The sequence below is a fragment of the Notothenia coriiceps genome, unplaced genomic scaffold (assembly GCF_000735185.1).
Source record: "Notothenia coriiceps isolate Sejong01 unplaced genomic scaffold, NC01 NC01_scaffold00023128, whole genome shotgun sequence".
NCBI classification, from domain to species: domain Eukaryota; kingdom Metazoa; phylum Chordata; class Actinopteri; order Perciformes; family Nototheniidae; genus Notothenia; species Notothenia coriiceps.
In genome coordinates, this window is record NW_011355829.1 from 1 (window position 1) to 12,212 (window position 12,212).

The 12,212-nt window shown below is 40.9% G+C and overlaps 1 protein-coding gene and 1 long non-coding RNA gene across 2 annotated transcripts in view; both read right to left on the minus strand.

The window, feature by feature from the left end:
* Positions 1–710: 710 nt before the first annotated feature.
* On the minus strand, positions 711–2,773 carry LOC104954254 (uncharacterized). Its single transcript, XR_799315.1, has 3 exons — positions 2,718–2,773; positions 1,835–1,911; positions 711–868 (listed from the first exon to the last, which is right to left on the minus strand). It is a non-coding gene; the product is annotated as an uncharacterized lncRNA (long non-coding RNA).
* A 1,448-nt stretch (positions 2,774–4,221) lies between these two features.
* LOC104954255 (ganglioside-induced differentiation-associated protein 2-like) overlaps positions 4,222–12,212 on the minus strand; it is a 10,190-nt gene continuing 2,199 nt past the window's right edge. Inside the window, exons 2-3 of the mRNA XM_010781331.1 lie at positions 6,654–6,793; positions 4,222–4,838 (exon numbers count right to left, since the gene is read on the minus strand). Of these exons, the coding sequence (XP_010779633.1) occupies positions 4,681–4,838; positions 6,654–6,793 (298 nt within the window). The 3' untranslated portion in view covers positions 4,222–4,680. The remainder of the gene's footprint in view (positions 4,839–6,653; positions 6,794–12,212) is intronic.

Consider the following 12,212-nt stretch of genomic DNA (forward strand, 5'->3'; position numbering starts at 1 on the left):
GAGGGACCCAAACAAACTATTAAGAAGGCAAATCTGAGATTTCATTGAACTCCAGCTCTCGACACAGGTTGGGGAAAGCCCCATGAGCTTCTCGCTGTAGAGTGAACATGGAACGCACGCTATTTGTTGTTTGTGTATATCACGCAGTCTGTCTTCCGGTTGCCTCTTTTGAATGACGAATACACACTACCGCCGCCTGCTGGTAAGGAGAGTTATTGCCACTCACGCATGCGCAGTTCGTACGTGCTTCTTGGCCGTCGGCTGAAGTCTTTGCGGTGTGTTCCAGTGCGACACATGGCCAACACGCAGAGACGCGAGGTGACTCAACAGTTGGGGTCCGTCTGTGTCAGTTCTTTGTTGTCAGATTGGTGTGTCCGAGCCTTTAGGTTCAAATTTGTATTTTGTGCATCTAATCTGTGACATGATTTAATGTTCAAAAAGCTTTATTTGTCTCATACTGCCTGTTTTCACCCTCTGTCTGAAACCAGAGCCCAGTCTGCTCTGATTGGTTAGCTGGCTGGCTCACCGGCTAAATTACGCCTGTGCTTATTCTGCTAACTCAATTTCTCTGACACAAGAGAGAACTTTGATTCCGAAAGTCAACATCAAACGCTTGAATAAAAAAAAGACGTCTCCTCTTACAAATAGATGTCAGACATGAGAGCCAATCACATTACACGTGCTCTCTGACGAAGCATGTTTCTTTACCTTCCAGGGTGCCGGGTTTCTCTGCGATGCGGATCTGTCTCTCGGGGACGACCGGTTCCCCCTCAGAGTTGCCGATGTCAGCGGGGATGAGAGGAAGGCTGGCTCGCTCCTCTTCCTCAGAGCGAGGGAAGTAAAGTGGCAGCAACTTCTTGAACACCGGCTAAAACAACACACACAAACAAAAGTATTAACAGAAATGCAAACAAATATACACTTCACCTTCATCCTCCATGTTTGGACACATTTTGTTACCTAACGTGGAAGATGGATCTCAATATCGAGAGATCTAGCTGTGGTTACGAGGTTCTGTGAGAATAGCCACCGCGTGAATATGGTATCGGCAAATCTACTACAGAACAAGGAAGACGGATCTTAAATAAGAGGAACATGTGGGTTCGGTTTCTCGTGAAACCCAGCATCCAACTCTCTGATCGAGCTTTGAGACAAATGAAAGGTGTCAGTATGCTTCCAGGGCCTGACCGATGATGGAAGAGTGTATGAACCACCTTCTGCCACATTTTCTGTACCTCTCCAAAAGCAGGCACTTTCAGCTCGTTCCGTGTATGCAGGGATTGGCTAGGTGTTTAAAGCTGAGAATATCAAAAGGGTTTGAACTTCGAGCGCCCTGTTTCTATCACTCTTCATCTGGACGATGAGAAACAGCATGAATGCTTTAGAGGAAATGTAGTCCAAATGTTTTTTCCATTATCTCCATGTGAATGGCTATCATTTCTTTCAGCTTTGCGGCCACCAGAAAACAGCTTTAAACATGGTTTGATGAGTAAGTCGGGCGATTGTACAAATATATCAGCTCCCTTTAATTAGCTTAGTACATTGCAAATTCATTTGGCTGTTTTTGTTATATTTTTTTGGTCTGCATGTGAAGAATGATTGAGCAGCTGCTCAGCAGAGAGGGAGAGACAGAAAGGAACAAAAGCGTGTGGAGCCTAAATATTTTCACATTTGATTTATTATGTATTATTATTTCGAGCTGGTGATTTCGTTTTGGTGAATTGTATTTTATTTCTGTTGAGGTTGAATGGATATGTTCCACTTCTTAGTTCCCCATTCTGTGATTATTGTGGTTGTGTTTAGGGGAATTGGTGCAGAGTAAAGTCACACTAACCTCCTCAGTGTCTGACACTGCGAACACCACCGCCTCCAGGCTGTTCCCATGATTCTCCAGGAACCTGCGCACAGTTCCTACACACACACACACACACACACACACACACGTTACATATTAAAACATGCCATATAAATAACGATTGTAGGACACTGGAATCTAGATTTACTATTCACAACTATAAAATGTCTAAAATGTATCTCGGTCACAGGTTCCAAATGTCTCCGAATGGCAGGTTAATAAACATATTTTTTTATATTTTTTTTTATTTGAGTGGTGTTAAGTATTAGCGTAACGCGACACCTTGACCTTTCTGTTAACACAATACATCAAGAAAATACATAATTTAGACAGTATATTCATTCATCAAATACATCATAACCCATCAATAGACCAGCAAAAATACTTTTAAAACTGTCCAAAATAATACCACATATGAATAATTGTTTGTAGTATTTGCTAAACTCCAGTCCTGCCGTGCGTCCTCTCATCAAGGTTCAGTTTGAGGTAATTGGACCTGTAGTGAGTAGGTTTGCTGGAACATGGATGTTTAAGATGTTTCCTTTATCAGATGATCATGTTATCAGGCATCATGTGTGCTTAAAGTGAACACCTGTTTAAGGTTGACATAAAGAATTGCAGTGTGTGTTATAATTCAATATGTGTGTGTCCCTGTATAATTTGTTGACCTCTTTTTGGAGGCCTATGTGGCTTTGGAGGAGCGAGGTTAAGGTTTCTAAGAAGATTATCTGTGAGTAAGTGGGTCAAAAAAGGACAGAGATAGTCTCTCTTTTAACCACGAGATTTGTGTATCTCTCTGTGCCTAACTGGTGAAAAGCTCTCTGTGTGTGTGTGTGTGTGTGTGTGTGTGTGTGTGTCTTACTGAAAGCAATGTGTGTAGCGTCCTCCAGTGGGTAACCTCTTTTGGTCGTTGTCACCCCTGTAAAAGTACTAATTCGAGAAAACAAGTCGGATAGGTCTTACGTCGCGAGCAGACCAGAAGGTTGGAAGGGTTTAAGGGGTGTGGTGTGGCGAGGAGGCCGAGGGAAGTGACGGAAGGTCTGACGTCTTAGGTGAAGTTCTGTGACCATGAACGCATGGTACGACGCTTACCAAGACCGGAAGGATTAGGTCCTGTACCAATTTGGCATGTGGGGCGTGGCACGTGAGGCGAGACGTAGTCGGTTTGTCGAGCGACGTGGGCGTGACGCTCCCCCCTGGGTTCAAGGGCAGTCGTTTTTTGTGCACCCAAACGATAGGACGGAGGTTTACCACCTTACTCGAGGGGTAACTTTAGTCCTGTCGTCTATCGAATGTGTAGAAGGCCTGCGTTTGACTTTTGGTAGAGAAATCTGAGGTGAAGCTCGCTATTTATGATTGTTCGTGAATATAATGATTTTCCCGACCGAAAAATTTACGGTCAACTCATCGTGAACTTTACAAACCGAGATACTTTGGACTACATGAATATACTAAGACAAAAGAATTTCCAACATAGAAGGACCAGCTTACGTGAATAACATTCAGCGAAACCTATTTTCGCAAGTCGATTTACGTTACATTACATTACATTACAACAAAACTATGCAGTCGAGACTTACTTCGAACGTATAAATGTAGTTACCAAAACTCTTAACACTTTCCTTTTATTTTAACAGAAAAATACAATTTACAAAATAAATTATTGTAAATTAAAAAGCGAGTATATTTTTATACACTGTGAGTTTTCAGACTATACCAGGAGATAATTCACACACACACACACACACACACACACACACACACACACACACACACACACACACACACACCAACACACACACAACACACACACACACACACACACCACACACACACAACACACACCACACACACACACACACACACACACACACACACACACACACACACACACACACACTGGGTCAGGGACCACACATTACAGTTACACCCACTTGTCATGCACTTCAACAAGAATAAAAACAAAAGCGGAAGTCTCTCGTCAGCTACCGTAGCAACCNGAAGATGTGTAAGCTATCTGCTGTCCTGATTTCAATGGGGAGCTCATTCCACCATTTTGGAGCCAGGATAGCAAACCCACGTGTTTTTGCTGACGGGAACTTGGGTCCCCCTCGCAGTGCGGGTGCAGCGAGCTGTTTGGCTGATGCAGAGCGGAGTGCACGTGCTGGGGTGTACGGTTTAACCATGTCCTGGATGTAGGAAGGGCCAGATCCATTCGCAGCATGGTACGCAAGTACCAGTGTCTTGAAGTGGATTCTAGCAGTTACTGGAAGCCAGTGAAGGGAGCGGAGGAGCGGTGTGGTGTGGGAGAATTTGGGAAGGTTGAAGACCAGACGAGCCGCTGCATTCTGGATGAGCTGAACAAAAAGCCTTAATCATGAAAAATGTCCAACTTCAGAAGCTTTTATTGTGCGGTCTAAGGCAAATTATGAATTCTTCACTTCTAAATCACTGCGACAGCTTGAATGAGTTAATATGTTTAGCTTCATTTTATTATCCACTCAAAGACAGATGCAACATTCCTATTTGAACTTTCCAAACGGTGTTTTTTTAGTTGTTTATTCCTGCTGTCTTTCAAATGAATGTATTTCGAAAAACTGTGAAGCTGTGAGTTTCTTTCATCACATTAGTGTTTAGTTGCACCCGTCAGGAACCGATATTGTTTATAAAACGAAACCATATCGGATGGGAATCAATTCAAATCTAAAAATTCTGTCAACAGCTTAAATAGATTTCGTATCATTTCTGTATCACGTTGCTTTGAACCCAGTTGAAAGGGAGTTTATACTTGACTCTGATTCATGAACACTGGTCTCAGACGGTTCTTACGCAGCCAGCTGCAGCGTGTTCCTGTAGCAGCTGTACAGAGAGCTCTCCGCCGCCGTCCTGTACTTGGATTTATATTTTGGTCCCACGGTGTGGACGATGTACCGCGCCGCCAGGTTAAAGCCTTTAGTCAGCTTCGCCTCGCCGGTCCGACATCCTGCACACAAACACGCATGCAAAGGTGTTGGTAAAATACTGAATGTACTCTTCCAGTATCAGAGTAGCACATGATAACAAAGGTATCCCAACTGTAGCTGTGAACATGACAGGATGTGTGATTACCTGGAAGAGCATCAGGACTGTTTGAGGCATATGATAGCTATGTGATTAACTTGGTGATTCCGCCTCTATGGAGATAGACATATGACAAGCATGATCATTTCTGAGGTGGAGCTAATCTGAACTAAACATTGAATTTTTAGGTTTTGAGAGAAAGTCAGAATTTTGAGAGAAAGTCAGAAATTTTTAGATGTTTTGAGAAAAGTCCGAATTTTTTTTTAGATTTTGAGAAAAGTCAGAATTTTGAGATGTTTTGAAAAAAGTCAGATTTGGAGAAAAAATCTGAATTTTTAGAAAAAAAGTCAGAATTTTGAGATTTTTTTAGAAAGTCAGAATTTTGAGATTGAGGGGGGAAAAAAAATGTCTTTCTCCAGAATTTTGAGAAAAAGTCAGGATTTCCAGAAAGAAGCCAACATTTTGAGAAAAAAACTCAAGCATGATCATTTCTGACCCGGAGCTAATCTGAAGTAAACATTGAATACTGCTTTCTATTCCTCCATCTTGTGACTGTGTAACTCCCTCTCTTGTATATCAGCATGTGAAGGACACTGTTTAGGAACTAGTTGATGCCATGCATGTGATGACTACTTCCATTCTGGAGAGGATCAGAAATACATGGATCCTGAGATTGAAGACCAAGCCGGGGACAAGATTTTTCTAACAAAAAGAAATCAATGAAGGCAGATACAACTAATTTATAACCACTTTAGTATGAAGCTGATTTAGGCAGAAAGTCTTACAAATCAAAACATGTATTATTTTCTAATTCACTTAAATGTTCATGTGTGGATGTTCAACTTTTAAAAAGGTTAAAGTTATTCAAAATACAAGAACATATTTGTTATCGAGCCACGGAGAGATCTTTTTAGTTTTGAAAGCTAAACTTAGGAGGTATTTGGCTTTAAAAACTTGCAGCATGTTGCCACACATTTTTGGAGATTACAGCAACAGCTCTTTCCAGTGAAATAACAAAATCCTATTGGGGTGACTTTTAAGGATTTTATCAGTACTAAGTAGATCGGATTTGTTCACAGTGAATCCTGGACATTATCTACAGTTAGAGTTGTTTTTGGAAATGTGATTATGTAACTTTGAATGCTTTGGCCAACAGAAACAGAACTCCTTTCGCATATTTGTATTTGTTTGGTAGCAGAAACTTTAAAAACATCTCATAACCTTGAGCACATATATATACAGTAGACATGTAATTTAAATGAACAGAATGTAATTGGTAAGTGATGACTGTAAATATGTATTTTAAATATAAAACCAGGCGGCTTAAATAAAAAGCTTATATCAAGACAATACGTATCTCTGTTTTCAGACACATGTCTCAATTTGTGATCCGAGAGCTTCACTCTGTATTTCTTTATTTTATTGTTACATATTTCATGGCACGTTTTTGCTTTAACTTCTTATGTTTATATACATATTTAGATGTATTTTTATGTATTGTGATTTGGATTGATTCTGATTTACGAGAGCGTCTGTGGAGCATTTCTCAAAGATAGTATTTTGTAGCGATGACAGATTTCATTATTTAAACTAAATTCAGCTGAACACCATGTGCCTGGTTGTGTCTCCAGTGAAGCCACATTTAGATTGTGTTGTCTCCCAATGAGATGTATGTCCTGAGCCGGCGAGCTGAAATACAGCTTTATCTTCAAAGCTGGAGCTAATATGTTTTCTCTACCTTTGAGTTTGAGCAGCTCGTCTCTCAGCTCGGCTCCTGCCAGCCGATGGATGCTGTCGGACACCGGGTTTTTATCATTTAGAGACTCGTTGCTGGTGTTCACGATGGCCGTGCAGTTCAGCAGGCCGATATCACCACAGCTGGGGAGAAACAAAAACAGTTAAAGGTCACCTATTGTGCAAAATCCACTTCTTCATGTCTCTTCTACATCAACATGTGTCCCCTCTTCTTCATGTCTCTTCTACATCAACATGTGTCCCCTCTGTGTAAAGAGACTCTGAAAGTTTCAGGAACAAAGATTCTCTCTCTTTTTGTCCTGATCCATTTCTATAAAAACCTGTCTGAAAATGAGCTGATCAGATTTTGGCCACTTTATGATGTCATAACGATTTTTCTCTTGTGTAACCATTAGCCAATCACCAACCAAGGTAACCCCCCCCCCACACCTTATCACCTGAATCTCCTCCTAGAGCACCATTGAGTTCTTTTTAACCTTAGATGAAAATAAGGAGCCCCTCCCCACGCCCCTCTGAGAGATATTTGGTTAAAAAGAACTCAATGGTGCTCTAGGAGGAGATTCAGGTGATAAGGTGTGGGGGGGGGGTTACCTTGGTTGGTGATTGGCTAATGGTTACACAAGAGNCCCTTACATATGATTATATAGTCATTATTCATTTGTTTTAAAGCAGGAGGCGCAAACGCTTGCCTCGGGGAGGGAGAAAAAGAGCCAGAGCGGAGAATAAACAGAAGGGCAACCATGCGCGGGAAGTCTTCTTCGCTGCTTTTGTAGCAGGACTACAGCGCCACTTGCAGGCCCGGCATATGTACTACAGCGTCTCCAGCGCTTTCGAGCGGTTTCGTGTGAACGGACACGTTTCTGGTGCCTATTGCGTGTGGACGGATGACTTTTTTCATATCGATTTCGGTCCGTTTGCGTTATCGTCCTCGTGTGGCTCCAGCCCTAAGGCCTGCTGAGTCAGAGGCAAGGGCTTTATTTCCAGAGCAGCTATTTCACACCAACCTGCACAAATCCATCCAAAGAAGAGGAAGCCGAAAGGCCAGCTCAGTCTGAGTAAGGGACAACAGGCTGAAATGCATGCATCTAAATCAAATCACACACAGAAATAATAAGCTTTATCTCAATGAAGAACTTTTTTTATCAATGTGTTTTTATTTTTTATTTTTTTTATCATTTTTATCTTTTCAGTATATGTATATTAGGGTGGTCCTTAAAATTGGAAGTCGGAAAGTCTAAGCTCCAACCCAAATGTTGTCAGATTGAGGAAAGAATTCACCAGGAGAGTTTTCTTGACTAATAGAATGAATTCTGGGGGTTGGAGCTTAGACTTTCCGACTTTCAATTTTAAGGACCACCCTACTGAGGCTAAACTTCAAGGTTGATGAGGGAGGGGTAAATGTTGTTGGAATTTGAATACATTTCACCAGGAGAGTTTTCTTGACTATCATAACGAATTCTGGTGGTTGGAGCTTAAAATAAATGAATTTGAAAATGTACATGGCACTAAGGACCACCCTAATGTGTATAATAGCTGTTTTTTCAGCCAATGGATTTCTGAGAATACGAGATGCAAATTTAATTAACTTATTTTTACCATCCCATTAATTCTAGGAGCACTGCTTTCACAGAGTGCTCGATAGGAGTAATTGTATGAACAAAAAAACCTTTGACAAGCTGAAACGGAATTAGACATCATGTGTATTAGGAATCAAAAGATAAGTAGAACAAAGATAAGATGCTAATTGAATGTACATGAGGGACCATTCAGTACTGCTGTATGTCTTGATTGATAAGCAGAATAATTATCTGACGTATTAATGTTTATGTTTCCAAGGAATTTTAATGTAGAGATTATTTATAGTAACATAAAACATTTCAGACTTGTTGATATTGTCTAATCATCTTTGCTTATTTCAGCATGTTTCCTTTCAGACAAAGATTAGCACATGCATTTCCCCTGAAATTGAGATACACGGAAGTTAAGAGGAACAATTACACAATAATTCTTCCTCTCTAAATGTAGCTGAAATTTGAAAAAGTACTATATGCGATTATTAATGTTGTGGCTTCCTTCCTTGTTTTTCTTTCAAGCCACTAGACGCCTTAAAGTTTAAGGTGTCTAGTGGCTTGAAAGAAAAACAAAGCCTTAAGGGTAACTGGACGGTTAAAAACTGTTCCTCGACGGCGTCTTTCTAGCAGGTTGCCAATCACTGTCACTTTAGAGGAGGCGCTGTGGGAATTGTAGTCTTTTATAGTGTGTTGACTACAGACGTCACAATTATGTGGCCTTTCTTATAAAAACAAAATACTGGGTCTAACAATTATCATCATTGCTTTTCATCTGAAAAAAAGGCGAATATTACAAATATTTGAGAAACATCACATTTTTTAATCCAGTAAGTTCCCCTCTCCCTGTTCTCAGCGTCAGCCCGTAAGGCACGGCATGTCCCAAATTGGGATCAATAATCTACCTACCTACCTACCTACCTACCTACCTACCTACCTACCTACCTACCTACCATCATTTATTCAGACTGGAGTCTGCCACGCTGTCACTATGAAACCCGTTTTAATGGCACTGTCACCTCAGAATCAGAAACAGGTTTATTACCAGGTAGGTTTACACGTACGAGGAATTTGACTTGATGTGATAGGACACCTCCTATCAGTCTTGTGTTTAGTGAGTTGTGCATGTGAGGATTGAAAACACCACCGTCAGCTCCTGTAGTTCACAACGTCTTGGTTGTTCAGCCCGTAGGTCCGCAGAGGGATGGATCCTCTGGGCGCTCGCTCCCAGTTCGTGGACCACCAGTCTCTCCCCACCTGGCAGCAGCAGCTGGAGGGGGGGGATGGAGAGGAGGCGCCGCTGTACCCGAACGACAGCCTGTTGAGCCTGGAGTCCTTCCCCTCGCCCTTCCCCTTCAGACCCCACATCAACCGCAAGGTCATCCTGTTGTGAGTCAGCCTCCATTTCCTCACGTTGGGCGAAAACCTAGATATTATCAAGTGGTCAGCTTTTTCAGGAACTCACAATGACAGACTCACTTCTTGTTTAAATGAAGTATTTCACAGATGGAAATGAAACTGGGCTGTTAATGCTGAAGGGAAATATTTTTTAAATGATTGCTATATGACCAGATATTACAGATTTAAAAAATAAATAAATAAATAAAAAAAAAAAAGGCTTTCATTTTATCTTGTGCTCAAAAGGGAGAAATCCTACAATAACCACAATGCACTGGGCTCCTTACACCACGATCCACTCCTGCTGGCGGTGCTTAAGAACTCCTTAGTGGTTAGTTCATTGACTTTAATCTTAAGTTTTAGGAGTATCCCAAAATGTCAGATTCTAGAGTTACATTATTTAACTCTAAGGCAAACAAAAAATGCGTAAGTCTCATTCTGAGGTTTTTATCAGTTAATCTGGTGAACTCTTCCACATTATACTGTCTTTTAACTATGTTTGTAGATTGTGTTGTGAGCATGAAATATAATTAAGTAAATAATGTCTTTTTCTGTTTCTTTAGTCATAATTTGGTTAGGTTTAATCTTCGGAGTGATAACTTGGCTGAGGGGACTTCTTGTAATGTTCAACTCTTGGCAGGCAGGGGCTTATTATTGTAACGGTGGCACTGGAGTTGTTGTGTGACCTTTTGACAAATTCATCAAGTTCAAAAAAGCTCTTTGTCGGGAAGCAGGACATTTGCAGACACACGGGTTCTTTAACAGTGTTTACTGTGACTCTAAACATGGGTCACTGTCAGTTAGTCCTACAGGAGCTACGTCATAGGAGCAGAAACACACACTCAGCTGGTGTGTGTGTGTGTGTGTGTGTGTGTGTGTGTGTGTGTGTGTGTGTGTGTGTGTGTGTGTGTGTGTGTGTGTGTGTGTGTGTGTGTGTGTGTGTGTGTCCGTGTCCGTGTCCGTGCCCGCCCGCTCAGAGTTCAGAGCACCTCGTAAATCCTCTTGTTGGAGGAACACATGACCGTCCGCAGTTTGACTTGGCACAGTTTCTGTGAGGGCCTCGTTGTTTCGGCACATTCCTGCAGCGCTAACGTGACCGCGGCTCCTCAAGCAGCGGCACCTTTTTTAAATTGTGATCACTTCTCCACAGCTCATGAGCTCTCAACAGTCCCACCCTTTCAAGTTTCAAGGCTTTTATTGTCATTGGTCGATGAAAATCAGAGGTCACAGGCCCCTCCAACAGTGCAACACAATAAAACAGATCAAATAGTGCAAGTAATACAAATAAAATAGAATGGAAATAGTGCAATCAGAGTCTATACCTGGTACCCTTGCTGCATTTCAATTAATTTAGGAGGGTGCATTGGTTTTAATGAGGACATGATATACAGCACACATTCTATTATACAAACAATTCCTTTAATTTACTGTATTATTAAAACAATTGCTTCAAGGAGTTGGCTTTAATAGTCTGTGAAATAATAATAATAGTAAATACATTTCACTGTGGTTGGCTGTAGATCTCACAACCAATGGCCACACTGCCAAATGTTACTTTCACTTTCAGCCATAGAAAGCTGTAGTCATGACATAAACACGTCGACAGTTCCCCAAGTTATTGCTTAAAAATGTGTGACACTATTAATATTGTAATGTTTTTGACACAACACACCTCTTTTGACAAATATATGTATTGGCGTGTTGATTTCCCAACACCAGACATATGCAAATTCATAAATACATAATCACAATGAAGCAGTTAACAGACACTATTTAAATACATATAAATCCTTGACAAAAATAGAAGATATAATTAGTCTATCATAATGGAAGTAATTAAATAACATTCATAAGTCAATAAGGTTTTCACAGTGAGTTACAAAGTTGGTTAATATGACACACCTGTAATCATGACACTTATAAGCAGCATGTGGATTATTTTAGAGGGTGGAGAGTGAGACAGGAATGTCTTTGTCTGCAGCTCGGTTTATATAAAGCTGTTTGTCGGGCTTATTATGAACTCGATGCCATTTAGCTTCAGTATTTGGAACCTCAGGAGTTACACACATGGAGATACAAATAAATATAAAACAGCATCTTCAATTCTGTGGTCTGTTTCTTCAGTAAGTCAGGACTCATTTTATTAACCTAAAAGCGATGATGTACAAAAAGAGAGCTCTTCCTCTTCTGTCCTGGAGGCTGAACTTGTCTTGTGACCAAATATCTTCAACACATGCTCTTGTAGTTCCTCATTGTTCTCTCCAACAAACACTGGAGGGCCTCACAGTGACAAATCTATTTAATAAAACAAGCTTTTTACTTTGGATTAATGTCCAAATGTTTATGGTTGTTTGGATGAATGTGTGCAGACCAATGGGTATGCATGTGCTCACTCACTGTCTTGAGATAAAACAACTTGAATGACCTTTGTGCTGATATTTGGCGACACGGATGCATTAAAGGTCTCCTATTATACTGTTTTTCATCAATATATTATAGCTCTCAGATATATACAGAACATGTCTCTGATTGGCTCCAAACACCAAACAGATCATTGCAGCATTACCCAGGCACAC